At 35.0% G+C, this 14936-nt stretch overlaps 2 protein-coding genes across 3 annotated transcripts; both read right to left on the minus strand.

Moving 5' to 3' along the window:
- Positions 1-4052: 4052 nt before the first annotated feature.
- On the minus strand, positions 4053-5693 carry LOC129874812 (uncharacterized). The gene has a single exon (XM_055950177.1). It carries the CDS (start codon positions 5507-5509, stop codon positions 4304-4306), a length of 1206 nt encoding a protein of 401 aa, XP_055806152.1. The 5' UTR covers positions 5510-5693; the 3' UTR covers positions 4053-4303.
- A 767-nt stretch (positions 5694-6460) lies between these two features.
- LOC129873400 (WPP domain-interacting tail-anchored protein 1) lies at positions 6461-14100 on the minus strand. Of its 2 annotated transcripts, none has more exons than XM_055948487.1 (5): positions 14024-14100; positions 10787-11373; positions 8793-9898; positions 7483-7677; positions 6461-7181 (listed from the first exon to the last, which is right to left on the minus strand). In XM_055948487.1, exons 2-5 carry the CDS (start codon positions 11349-11351, stop codon positions 6987-6989), a joined length of 2061 nt encoding a protein of 686 aa, XP_055804462.1. In that variant the 5' UTR covers positions 11352-11373; positions 14024-14100; the 3' UTR covers positions 6461-6986. The 2 variants fall into 2 exon arrangements, with proteins under 2 accessions (XP_055804462.1, XP_055804463.1); XM_055948488.1 differs by lacking the exon at positions 14024-14100 and adding an exon at positions 13368-13457.
- Positions 14101-14936: the final 836 nt, after the last annotated feature.

Here is a 14936-nt window from a genome sequence, read left to right on the forward strand (position 1 = left end):
ATAATTTTCTAACATATCATCAATATTATCTTCAGAATATTTACACTTAGATGTTTAGGGTTCTTCTTGACGTACTACTTCACTTAAAATAATAGAATTATACAAGTCGTATAATTTTCTAGCTTCATTTTTAATATTATATTTAATCGTGGACAAACTAGGTTCTTCGGCAAACCTCCTGGCTGTCTCTGCACCCCTACCTCCTTTATCACTGAGCGGTCATTTCATCATCTTTAATATCTAAATTTAAATAATTTTTTTTAACCAGTAATGATGCACCAATTTCTTTGTATGTTGGATTTAATAAACAACCAGTTAAATAAATTTGAGGAATAGAAAAAACATATTTTAAAAATATTTCAATCATCTTAGTAATAGAATTTTTAATTTTTTGTTTATTTTGATAATCATAAAATTTAGTCGAAATTGCACAAATATTTGGTAAAACAGAACAAATAGTAGGGTAATAAAGTCCAGAAATTTGTTTTGTAGCTAAGAAAAAACTTTTAAAAACTCCACAAATTCTTTTACGTCATCCAGTCTATTTCTGAAAGTCTATAATTCATATCTGCATTATGAGCATTCTAAACCATTTGCAAAGGTTTTCTATATTCATAAGCTACCTTAAGCATTTCATATAAAGAATTTCACCTAATAGCAACAGTTTTGGGAATTTTTCTATAAGGGAGATTAAATTCATGACACCTATTTTCAAATTCTATACGTCTAGATTTTACTTGACATTTAAAAATAAAATGACATGCAGCTTCACATTTAATGCAACCATTATTATATATTGTTATACCATCTCTAACAATTAAATTATATATATGTGCAACACATATAATATGAAAACCATCATCATAAATAGAGCTAAGTACACCTTTTAAAATATAACCAACAAATGTATTATTAGAAGCATTGTCTAAAGTGACGCTCATTATTTTATTAGTTATTCCAAAATATTTTGTAACTCCTAAAATAGTTTGAGCAATATAAGCACCAATTTTTGAAACTTCACAATTTTTGTAATCCAAAATACATTTTTGTAAATTTAAATTTTCATCAATCCAATGACAGATAATTATAAAACAATCATTACCATTTATACTACGGCCCATATCAGAAGTTATAGCTATTCTACAAATATTATAATTAAATAAACAACGAAGATAATGAAAATGTTGGCCTTGATAATCAAAAATGGCCTTTTTAATAGTGTTTCTTGAAAAATCATTAAACAAAAGATTATACACTAATCTAATATAATGAATAAAACCAGAATTTTCACCAAAACGAAAAGACAATCCAGTAACAACAATCATTTTAGTCAATTCTTCTAAATCTCTTTCTCTACTATATGAACGCTGTGTACCAAGGCCAGAAACATTAGAAGGTTTTAATATCGATTGTACCATGTTAGTGCCCCCTACTCCCACAGATGCATCAGGAAGGGGCGTATCATTTTTTATTGCAATTGTTATCACGTTAGCTTTCAAAAATTCTCTTTTACAACAACCCATCAAATGATTTCGTAAATGCTCTGTACCACCAGTCTTTCCCGCAGTTTTATAGTTCATGACATGCTTACATTTATTACAAATTGTTTTTATTTTATCTTCACTTTGAGTCATAAATTACCAAACAACTATGGCTCGGATCTTTAGTATTCTCCTAGAGAAATCGGTAAAAGAAATTTCCACCCAGATTTTTTTTTACGTTTAGGCTTAGGCTTAACTCTACCAGGATGTACAGGGGGAAGTGGGAGAGGGAGCGGGAGCAGGAGCACGAAAAGGACTAGTAGCTGTAGGTGGCTCAGTTTCATCATTATCAAAAGTATCAATATCATCATTATCTACATTATCTTCATCTTCATCATCATCATCTAGTGATTCATCAAAATTACCATATCTTCTATCTAAATATTCATATGGTCTAATTGAGTATTACTATCAATATCAAAATAAGTACCATTTACATGTGTATAATCTTCCGTGTCAATACGTAATGGTGGTTGTCTAGTTTAGATTTAGAAGAACTACCACCAAATTTGATTTTTCCGGTTAAAACATTAGCAACACTACCCAAAATTAATTTTTTATCTTTTCTTGAAATATTTTTGTCTCCGAAATCCATATTAAAATTTCACAAATATGCAAATTAAATATAATAAAAAAATTAAACACAAACAAATAAATAAGTAAACTAGTGAAGACTAAATAAGTGAACTATTAAAATTTTACAAATATGCAAATTAAATATATTACGTAAATTAAACACAAACAAATAAATAAGTAAACTAATAAAGATTAAATATATGAAAATTGTAAGTTGGAACGAATGTACCTAACGTCCGCGTAAAGGCAAACGTAAAAGCCGAAAATTGTAAGTTAGAATGAATCTTGAAGTTTGAAGATACTCCAAAATTTTAATCCACCAAAATTATCCAACTAATAGAATTTAATAAGTAATAATACTAAAGAGAGTATTTTAGAACTTTGAAAGAGTTGAGAGAGTAGAAATGAGTGTGTAAAAATTGATAAGGGATGGGGGATTTTTATAATTAAAAAATAGGACCTAAATGCTATTTTTATAAACTTTAGGGTATAAAAAAATAAAGAGGGGGTAGGGGGTCATTTGGAGGTTTGGGGGCTGTTCTAGCCGTTGGGGTGGGCCCACCCAACGGCTAGTTAAACGGCTATTTTATAAAATAAAAAAATAATAATTTCTGGTGGAATTTACCAGACCGGTACCGGTACAAACCGGACCGGTAATCCAATGCCCACCCGTCCGTTACCCCTACCGGACCACCCTACCCCTAACCCCAACCAGCACTAACCGGACCGGAACGGAACGGTACTGGTAAGTGCCGGTTCCGCTGCCACACTTAGGCTTAACTGAGCTCTAAAAGATAGCTAATGAAGATAGCTAATGAGGTGAGGATTGCCAGATCACGTACAGTGACAATAATCCATTCCCTCAAGCGATCTGTTACCGAGTCGTTTTATTGGGAATAACATGAACATCTCTCAATACTCAAAGTTTCATTCAATCAACATGGGACAATCTACCACCCTCACATGCTGAAGGATGGACATATAAAGTGTGTGGACAACATAATATGAGACCCCAATATTGACTAACTATGCTCTCAGGATCTGTTGCATCCATCGATTAAGGATTATTCAACAAACCACATACTAAAACGAACCCAGATATTCCAACTCATTACTTGGCCATCTTTAAACCTTAAAGGCCAGGATGGATCAGACTAAAAGCAAAGCCTAAAACGTCATCCTTCAGCAGGATTATTTTATCCTAGTAGAATTACAAATAAGGACTAATGTTTCTCTAAATTTTATCATATCCTGCACCGCTTCAATATTATCCTCTGTTATCCCTTTTTGTGTTGTATAGCATGGTTTTATTCACAGAACTATAAGCAATTCACAGGCTGCTGCTGTCAGTGGCTTTATATAAGGGGACTCAAAAAATACTGGAGTGTCATGACTCACGCCTAGGATTTGAATGTATGACCTAAAGCAACTCTTGAACCCCCTTTTACCACTTCACTAGAATCTTCCCTTGACGTAACATAAGGGGTTCAACGATTCATATATAACCCCAAAAAGATCTTTTTTTGCCTTATTTGTACAGAAATGTTTTCCACAACTCAATTGAACCCCCTTGCCTCCCTTCAGCTTCACCCTTGGCTGCCGTTCATCTTGGCAAATTAGATCATAAGCACCACACAAGTTGAGTTGAGGCTATAACAGGCCCACATAATAATGCACAAACTGAAGCCTGAGGTTATAACAGAGAAACCACCAGTTCACTAGACAGGGATTGATCGATGATTCCTTGCTAAGGAACACATAGAACCCATGTGGCCATTTGTTTCTTTCCTTTTTTTCTTAGTTTCTTTTCAAGAGTATTGACTCAAATATCTCAAAGAGAACTGAGAAAGATAAAATCTTCCTTCTAAATCAATATGAACAAGTTATAGGTAACACAAAATCAAAAGTCAAAATGCACCAAAAATGTTTCAAACATTTATCAATCTCTGTAGTCTATAATAGTATTAATGACTCAGTAATCCTTTTACTTTGTCTCACTGTCTAGTGGTACAATTACAGCAAGTATAAATTTCATACTGTCATACAAACTGGAAATCTTACATACATACATTGTACCCAAAGTAAAAAATTAAAGAAAAGGAACAGCCTATAAAAAGAATCAACATACTCACCACAAAGGGAATATGCACATCCTATGATATCTGTGTGTGAATAGGAAAAAAGTCTTAAGGGACTATTTCAAAATTGTATCTAACCTGAAAGTCACTAATGAGTTGAGCTCCAGCACCAGTACGCCTTCCATTTTTCCTCCTTTCATAATCAGTATCATCTGTGGGTAACTCATGGCGACAAATAGGGCATGTATTACGTATGTTTAACCAAGGTACAATACAGTCCCAATGGTAATAATGGGAACAAGGAAGCTCAGTCACCTTCTCCACGACCAAAATCTCATCTTTACAAACAGCACAGGCTGTCTTGTTCTCTTCGTCCTTCAAAGCCACCAAAGGAAGATTTTCAACAACAGATTTAGCTGCTGGTGGACTACCCTTCAAAGTTCCTTCACTTTCCAGAAATTGCCCAAACAAGGCATCGTGATCAGTATCGTATACATGAGCAATCCCATCATCATTTCCATCAAATTCGAGGCTTCTTTCAATATTATTAACGGCCAACAGAACTTCCCACTCTAAATTCCTCACCGGCTCATCAACTGAATCCGAATTCGAGTTCCCTCCTTCAGAAGATGAAATATCTGAAGAAACTGATATTTCTTCAATTCCATCAATTACAGAACTCAAATAATCTCTATCATCACCCCTTTCATTGACTTCTTCCCACTCAAAATCGTCATTCAAATCCCTTTGATCATCGATCCGAAGGCAATTCCAAAACCCATTAACACCATGCTGATCAACATCCCCAGCATTCAGCTCCACTTCTTGTGAATCAGAGTCCGACCCAATACCCACAACCCGAAGCCCAGCATCCGTATCAAGCCCATTAGAATCTGACTGCAGAAGAACCCCATCAAAATCAGATCCAAAATCGCCGTATACATCCTCTAGAAAAACCCTATTCCCACTATCAAAACCAGGATCTTCTGTAACGTTTCCATCACGGGTCACGAACAGATCCGTAACGAAATTCATTTGGTCATCATCAGCGATAGAGGAATTCGGATCTGCAAGCAAACCCGAGTGATCAGAATCAAAATCTGAATCTAGGGAACCGGGTTCGGGTTTCGAATTGGGGGTGAAGTTGAAATTATGAGATTGGATAAAAAGGGTGTGATTAGGAGGAGAAAGGGAGTCGAAATCGAAAGCAAATGGATGTTGGTACTCCTCATCATCATCATCATCCTCATCGGCGACGGTAGCATGGATGGTTGTCGGGAGGTGGAAACGGTGGATTCCAGAAACTTCCGCCATTGAATTGAAGAAACAAAGCGATAATTCAAATTTCAATCTTTAAGGGGCGTTCGGAGTTGCCATTGTTCCACTTTTGCTGGTTTCACAATCTTTTTCGGCTCTCTCGACCCGTTGTCTTTCGGGTGGTAGACAAGCAAATTAATTTCTCTTTCGTCAGTGAAAAAATAATATACGTCATGATTGTTGCTTCCTATGGCACACTTTATATTCCCTCGATTCCTTTTTACTTATAAAAAAATTTCTAATTTGATTTTTCTTTGTACTTATCAAATTTAACAAATCAAGAAAATATAAAAAAACAATTATCTATTATATCCTCAATTTATTAAAAAATTAATATTTTTAAAATTTAGATTATAAATTTAGTGATTAATAAGGGTAAAATGATAAACTTAGTATATCAATCATTGATTTTTTATAATAAGTGTGTCAAATCAAAATTTGACAAATAAAAGAAAACGAAGGGAGTATTTAGTTGACTTGTAAAATTCATTAAAAATAAAATAAATATTTAAAATTAAACTGCTATTATATAAAAATTTATCATTCTTTCTAAAACTATTTAAAAAAATGAGTCATCTATAAATTAAAACAGAGAGACCACATTATTTCATGTATCATATTATTTAATAAATTGGATATATTGTATCATTTTTCACTTAGTAACACATTAATAAATTGCAGGATAAATCTTTAAGAAAATATAAAGTATGAGGTAGAGCGATTATTAAAAAGTCAAGATAGATAAAATAGGATTATTAGTACTAAGAAAAACAAAAAAAGGGAAAATTTAAGATAAGGATGCAAACACTCCAAATCAATCATTTACACAATGAAACTTTCCCTAAACTAAGTAGAAGGTGGGATAGTCATCCCATGGGATATAACATACAAAACGAGCGCCAAGTTGATTAACTACATAAAGAAATGATCTTTAAGGCACTTGGCAAGAAACAAGAAAGAGAGGAACAAGTAGCCTTTAAATGCGTACAAGTGCAAGGTTTTCTGGACTAACTAATACAACTAATTAGAACTTACTCGCATTCATCTCTTAGTATAAAAAAACAGTACCAAGAAGGCATTGGCAAATAATGCCTACAAACAGATGATTGGAAAGGTAAAGCATGAGAAGCCTGAGTTTACATGCATGGATGAAAATGAGGGCCTACTGTTTGTACTGTAAAGCGCCTACTGAACACTAATTGTAAAGCTGATAAAATCTGAATGGCAAAACTATGCATGTGTAAGAAACTGCTATTTAGTCAAAAAGAGGGAGGGGGGGGGGGGGGTGTCAAACTAGTTTAAGCGTGTTGAGTGAGTTCCAGCCTCAAGTGTCAAAGTTATACTCATCACCAGTAAATGATAATTACTGGTGACAAGCAGTAAGGGAGGACACGATGAAGGTAGGCCTAAAGATTTCTGAGAAGTGCCTTATGCCGAGGGTCTCTTGATCGAGTAACAAAAATCTCGAGCACTATCAAAGCTGGCTTCCCTGGTTCTGCATTAAAACAACCACCACTGCGGATATCAAAAACATGAGAACTGCTGTAAGGACATACTTCCAATTAAGCTGCCTTGCATCTATGTCCCGCGAGGCATCAAGTCTGGTTGAAGAATAAGTCATTTCCTCTTTTGACTCGCTCAACATAAAGTCTCCAGAAACATTCTCTTCCTGAAAATGAACAACAGAAACAACAGTTTCACAACAGAGCTAGGCGCCTTTCCTTTGTTAAGTTGTCAACCAAAATAATTTTAGCTTTGGGTAAACAAGAAGTACTCAAGATTTTCACTTATAGGCACAGGCGCACAGCTAAGGTTATTTGGTTGATAATGGGACGTACAGCATCAGAAAATAGTAGTTGACTGGCATCTAAAATAGTATATCAAAATACTAAAATAACCAGAAGAACATATGACTCGTGTATAACAATAAGCATAAGACCAATAAGCATAAGACCGAATAAATCACGAACCACATTAGTTATTGATGAGAACTTCATTTTTTCTTCCTTGCATTCATTCGGAGAAGTTGCAGCAGAAAGCTCAGCCTTGGGAAGCACGGATTCCTTGGTATCTTTGCCATCACTTTGGGGAGACAGCGAAGGAACTTTATCCTTTTGCTGAAAAAGCTTCTTTTGGGCCTTATTTTCCATTATCAGCAAAGCAATCTGAACATTTTTTGCAGAAAAATCACTAATCTGACTGAGAAAATCATACAATTACCCCCATAAAAATAGTCTTCAAACAATGCCATTGTTCTAACATTTAGTCCAAATGAATTCTCTTCATGAAGAAGTCACGCAGGAAAATATATAACCAACTTTAACCACAAAAGGCCAAGCTGACAACTGAATAACTGTCACAAGCTAAGCACATCTCAGATTAGACTTATAAATACTAACTATTTTGAAAGACTCACTAGCTAATTTTTATATCAAGTAAATCTTATTAATAATGGTCAAGAACATCTTGTATAGCTCTTTCAACTCTTCCTTTTCAGCAAATTTCTTCCTGCAACAAGAGCAAATGTTGCAACAGAAGGTTGCTGTAATAATTATCAACAAACACAAATTGAAACTTTCAGGTGTGCCCAATCTTGCTCTATCTACTTTAGCCCATTTTCATTGCTTTCCTTTGAACATGACTGTTTTTGCTCAGTGAAAGGAGCCACTGAAAGTGGTACAAATGTTAGTGTTATAGGAATGATAGAACCTGAATCTGTGAATGTGTAGAGACCATTGGAAACTCAAGAATACCTGACGTTTAGAACACATCTTTGTCAAACAATAATATGTGTGCATGGGGTCTGTGTGCGCGTCTATGCATATATATTATTAGCAAGAATTACTTCTAATGAATACTTCTAATGATTACAGTGTGATATATATGGTCACGAATGCTGAAAAATTGACTAAATCCAGAGCAAGAAAATGTCAAACTCGACAGAATGAACAGATATTGCTGCTGAAACAAGTAAAAAGGAAAAAGAAAAATGCATCAATTATACAGACAAGCTTGCACACACAACCACTGCATTTTAGAAGTCATTAAATTTATGAAGCTGTTAAGGTTACACCAAAGTCCATGAATAACAAATACATATTTTTTGACAAAAAATGTTGTGTTATCCAAGTGCAATCTCGTTGTTAGGCATAATTTTAGGCCGTTTTAGAGTAGTAACTAGTATTCAAAAACTGGATAGAGTGGAGGAAAAGGAAAGTCGTAAATGTTATCAAGATAATTCCAGTCATAACAGGAATGAGAGTCAGTAGGAGTGACAAACCTGCTTTTCAAGTCTCTCTCTTTCAAGAGCCAATTGCAAAATCAGATCTGTTATCAATTTACTGTGGAAGTTAATATCTCGGGCAGTAGCATTCTTCATTTCCTCAGCTTGGCGTAATGATGCCTCCAAACATGCCAACCTACCCCTTACAAAAGTTAATTCTTCATTGAGATCTGAGTTAGATTCTGACAACATAATGCACTTATCTTCCGCACTCTCCATCAAACTTTCTGCTTTAGAAACCTTTGATTTTAGATCATCAATCAAATCTTCCATGTCTTTGATTGTAGAATTCAACATGATTTGCTTCTCTTGACTAGCTTCAGCAGATGCAACTGCGTGCTGAAGTCGAAGCTCAGAGTCCCTCAGCTGTTTTTCAAGTACATTTATCCTCTCAGAAGTAGTGCTACTACTGCTTTTCAGGAGGTTCAGCTCTTTGTCAAGTTCCACATTTGCTTCTTTCAATATTTTACACTCAGTTTCTGCTGTATCAATTCTTCTTTCTGCTTCAGAATTCTTTTCCTTCAATGTATTGATTATATCTTCCATTTCAAGGGTCTCAGATTCTAACTCCTGACTTTTCTTTGCAGATGCTGTATAGTTGGACAGCTGGAACTCAGAGTCCTCCAACCGTTTCTCAAGAGATTCAACCTTGTCCCTGAGCTCTTTAGAAGTACTTTCAGACTTCCCTAATAAGTTCTCTTTTGCTTTTAAATGTTCTTCCAGTTCTTGAAGTTTAGATTGTAAGTAGCTTACTTTCTGAACAGTACCGTTCAGATTAAAATGCGTCATCTGGAGTCGACCCAGTAGTGATTTTGAAATTCCTAAGAGGACTTCAGCAGCATTCTCTCCCTCAAACAACCTTTGCAAAGCATCTTCAATTTCTTCCTCCATGCAGAAAGCTTCTTGCTGCAACCTGACTTCTAATTCTTCTTCAACTTGTCTAGATTCAGTAAGCTTCTTCTCAAGATCTAACTCCCTGGCCAAAGACTTCTCCAGCATCCGCAGAATGTGTCTCTGCTGTTCAACAGTCTGCATTTTTATCTTTGTCTTTGGAGTTAAAAGTGCATCACCATTAAAGTAGTCTGCTGCCTCGCCATCTTGCCCTTTCAAGATGCATCAGCATGAAGTATGATTAGATAAGGATTATTGATGTCCCACAAATTACTTGTTTTTAACTCAAGCACATAATAGCAACAAAATGCCTCATGCAGAGAGCATCAATATACATTTCCGGGTCCAGACATGCAGGGCTAAAAGAAATAAAATCATTAAATATTTGCAGATATCCTTCTTTTCTCCTCTCTCTTCCTTTTTCCATATATTATCCAAAGGGGTGGTCAGTCAGCATGGGAGAAGCTTGATGGGATAAGTAAATTGCATGGAGCATAAAACACTAAATACTGCTCAACATGAAATTAACACGCATCCACTTGGTTGTGGCTTAGTGGTCAATGAAGCGAGTTTAAGCACCTTGAGGTCTCAAGTTCAAATTTCAAGTCCCAGAGACAAAACACTATGTGATTTCTTCCAACCTATTCTAGAACAGAAACCTTGGTGGACAGAGATACCTGGTACCTGTTGTTGTTGGGAGGTGACAGGCATCCTGTGGAATTAGTTGAGGCGCGCAAACTGGCCCAGATACCACGGTTATTTAAAAAAAGGAAAACATCTACTTATTCGAGAATAATAATAATGACAGCAAATATGATAAATTGAAAACAAACGTGCATCCCTGATGCATGAACATTTAAGTAGAATCTTAGTTCCAGTGATCCATTCACTTTGCATTTGTTCCACCGAAGCCCATCTTTGATTGCTTTGAAATGGGCTGACCACAGTGGATTTTGAGTAGCATAACCCAAGATTTCTTTAACTGAAGCTTCAAAGGCTATTCAGCATTATGCAGGATTTAAAGAATTTTTTAAAATGATAGAAGGATGTTGTAAAGAAACCCTCCCTTCAAAAATAACATAAAATAAAAATAAACTCACAATTTTGGTCCCCCTGGCAGGTGAGCATAATCCCATGGAAGTTGGTACATTGCGCCCTCAATTCTAAAAGGTGATCCTGCGACTGCTTGAGGGATTTTTCACTGTCATGTAACTTCTCTTCTATTGAAATGAAAGCCTCATCCACATAGCCACATGAAGATATGACCTTCCGCACATTGTCAATCTCCATTGCAACAGAGGATAACAAACCGCCTAGCTCCGTCACCTCTGAATCCAGGACCCCAGATAAGAGATCAAACTCTATTGCCTTCTCAACAATGTCATTTGAAGTGTGCTCCTTCTCGGAGGCAAAAGCCTCAAAGTCACTTTCTCTTGTTTCCACATGCATCACAAATAAATCTAGATTCACTAGTTTCTCAGAGAAACCTGCCAAGTCTAGTTCAAGCCTTGTTAAGATCTCCCCGACACTTCCTACTTCTTGCATGACATTAACACTGGATGACAAAACTTCTAGAGAGTCTACTGTATTTGATTCTGCCTCCACTTCATTGGTGTTAAGACCTCTGGTGGAAGTTGATGCATTAATCGCTGTGTCAGCATCCATTAGTCAAATCCGTTTTTTAAACCTGAAAATGAACCAATACCAATATTTCTAAGAGAAAAAAGTGTGAAGGTGCATGAAACTCAGAGGTAAAAGGCAATAAGTGAAGCGCACGCTTCTTTGAAGTACAGTTTATCGAAAATAAAGTAGTACTAAAAAGTAAAAACAGATGGTTTTAGTACATACAATAATCAAATCACAATTGGAATTACTGATATCAGCATCCAATATACAGTAATGATGATATTAATCCAACTTCTCAGAACATTCAAATATAATTCAACAGTCCCATCAAAAGATAACTCCAATCATTAAACAAATTTTCATTTACAATTAATCAACCATTAAATAAATTAATTTGCAGTATCCAATGTCATATTTGGTTACTTTAGTAATTGTACTAGGAGAATAGAGGAGATAGGCAAAAGAGAACCCCAGAATTAAAAGACACCAAAGACAAAGGACTTGCATAGTAGAAGAAAAAGAGTACTATTTGAAGAAAATGAAGAAGAATGAACAGAAACCAAAGAACTACAAAAGCATAAGTATTAAATGGATAGGCATTACTTCCAACCAACAAAATAAGTGGATAGGTATTACAAACTCGAGAAGAAGAAGAAAAAGAACACAATAACAACAACGAGAAAGTTGAAACGTACATGGCGACTAACCGTACTATACAAATAGAAAAATGTCATTTTTCCTCTTCTATTTTCTCATCTTGAAGCAAGATTCAAAGAATCGACCACTTCTTGTTGGGATTTCTAGTCTCACTCCTCAGAAGTGCATAAAGTGATAACACCTTGTTTGCATCGCTTCTTGCTTTAAGGGACGAGTCATGGCACTTAATAACACAGATGACTACACGATTGATAAATCTCTGGTAAACATGACCTCTTTCAGACCGGAAGAACCGAAAGAAGCCAGAAGGTTAAAGCCTAAAGGATGTGAGAGTACAGATGCTCCCACTGCATTAAAGCAAACAAGTGATTGTTCACACATACTGACAATTCCATGGTGGTAAAACTATATTGCTTTTGAGATCAGCTCTCATAAGTGCACCTTAGATCCTAGAGACAAATACACTAGGTGATTTCTTCTCATCTATTCTAGCCTTGGTGGACAGCGTTCTCTGGTACTTGTTGTTGGTGAGATGTGGCAGATATCTTGTGGAATTAGTCGAGGTGCGCGCAAGCTGGCCCGGACACCACAGTTATCAAAAGAAAAAGAAATGAATTGATTACCGTAGTGCTAGGAGTGTGAGATGGAGCTTCCATGGTAGAAAACAGATACATAGTAAGCTTTAAGGTATCCCAATATGGTTATGAATATAGCTAAGGGCCATGTTAGAGACTCTGAATAAGAATGCTAAAAGAGAATATTTTCACTTATAATTGATCAAAAAGAGAGAATATACAAGTTTTTGGATAAGAAATTTCTAAGAGCTTTTTTACATAGTTCTAAAAAATGAAAGTTATTTCCTCAATATTGAACAATTCTAGAAACATTCTAGTCACGTCTTTTAGTAAGCAGTCATATAATTAAGAAACAGATAGTGCAGATAGAGTGTCAAAATCCTCAAAGAAGCTTGAAATGCATTGGGCAGAGACCTACTGGCTTTCACATGTGCATAACTCCAATAAAATGAATATAAATTATTACTGTTTCCTTTTCATCTCTTCTTGAGCCAAGGGTCTATCATAAACAACCTCCCTACCCTTACAAGATAGGGGTAAAGTCTTGCATATACCCTCCCTCAGACCCTACTTGTAAGCTTATACTGTGTATATTGTTGTTGTAAGTATAAATATAATGTGCTTGTAATAATCCTCCTACTTTGCCACCTCCAAACTGTTCCTAATTTATCTCTTTCATTTTAAGAGTTCATTGCAGTTTCAACCAAATAACGATACATGTTTTCTGTTCTTCCTCTTCCTTTTTCCTTTGTTTGGCAGGGCAAAGATTTTTTTACCATAAAATGTATTTCTTGATGGAAAACCATTTCCACCTGTGTATTACCTTGAATTCTTGGAAATGTGTTCGAAGATATTTTCCACCAAAAGAGAAATGACTGAGGTCATTTTCCTTAACAAATATCTCAATACTCGGACTCTCTAAAATTTTTGCCGCACCCGAGTCAGATTCTCCGAAAATACACTATGTTTAGAGTATCCGACACGCACCTGTCAATATTTTTGAATAGTCGGACCAACATAGTCGGATACACTATCCTCACATCCACCTTGTACTACTGCCAAACATTAGTTACTTTTATACCCAACTATACAACAGTAGAAAATAGAGATTTCTCATCCATTACAGTACTATTAACACACCCAACTACAACAATTAATTCAAATAAACCGCAAATCATTCCAAGAAAAGTAAAAGAAAAAGAAAAACATTTCCACTCAAGATTCGCATCATTTGAGAAACCCTTGATCCAAATTAGAAAAATTTAAATCCCGAACAGTTAAAAAATTGAACTTTTCAACACCCATCTCACTAATTCGTAATATAAATCAAACACAAGGAAAAATGATAGATTTTAACGATTTAAAAAACTACAGGATCAAGAACACTATAAGGAATTTGCTCAAGAAGCATGAGGTAATGAATGAATATGAAACGATATTACAGAAACTCATAAGTAGTCACATATACCAGAAGCGTACCTTGTCGTAAATTCGCGGGTTAGAGAGTGATGAGTCTCAAAATTGATTTACTTTTTTCCTTTACTTGAATTCCTTTTTTTTTATTTTTTTATTTTATCATCTGCAATAGTAGTATACACGTGATGATCACGTGCCACGTTTTCGCGTGTCAGCTTTAGCCAAACCGTCAGGAACGGAACTGATGTGTTGGCCCATTGAGTGCCTCGTCTGCGATTAAGCCGGCCCATGAAAAATCAAGTGATTATTCAAATATATATATAGTTATTATATTTTATTTACATAAGAAATAGTTAAAAATTATAAAAAACAGATTATATAATATAACTTGTCAAAAATTATAAAAAATATACACTAATAGAGTGTATTAGTAATGCTTGTATTAGTAATGTTTGTATTAGTTATGCTTGCATTAATTATACATAGAATATTTCTTATGTATTGTTTGATTTAGTGAATTAAAAATAACATGCATTACATAAAAATATTTATTTTAAAAAATATCCTCAACAATTATGGTGGAAAATATATAAAAAGAATTTTGAGGGGTAATCGAGTCTTTAATCATTTTAATGCATGCATTAAATCCCCTTGTATTACTAATACCTAGAAATTCATGGTATTACTAATACAGTTAATTAATGCATGCATTAATTTTGCTAATATACTCTACCAAACGACCCATAACTATATAATTTAGTTTACTTATACATAAGTTATGCATTGACTATGCATTATTGATACATTCAAAATACTGAAAAATAATTCAACTATACATGAAGTATATATAAACTATATATGAAGTATACAATGACTATTTGTCACGATCCCCGGCCCATCATGATTGGCACCCACGTTAACCCTCTGATGGGACAACCACTATTTCAGCCCAACTAACAATACTTATATGAGGTAG

The sequence above is a fragment of the Solanum dulcamara genome, chromosome 11 (assembly GCF_947179165.1).
Source record: "Solanum dulcamara chromosome 11, daSolDulc1.2, whole genome shotgun sequence".
NCBI lineage: Eukaryota > Viridiplantae > Streptophyta > Magnoliopsida > Solanales > Solanaceae > Solanum > Solanum dulcamara.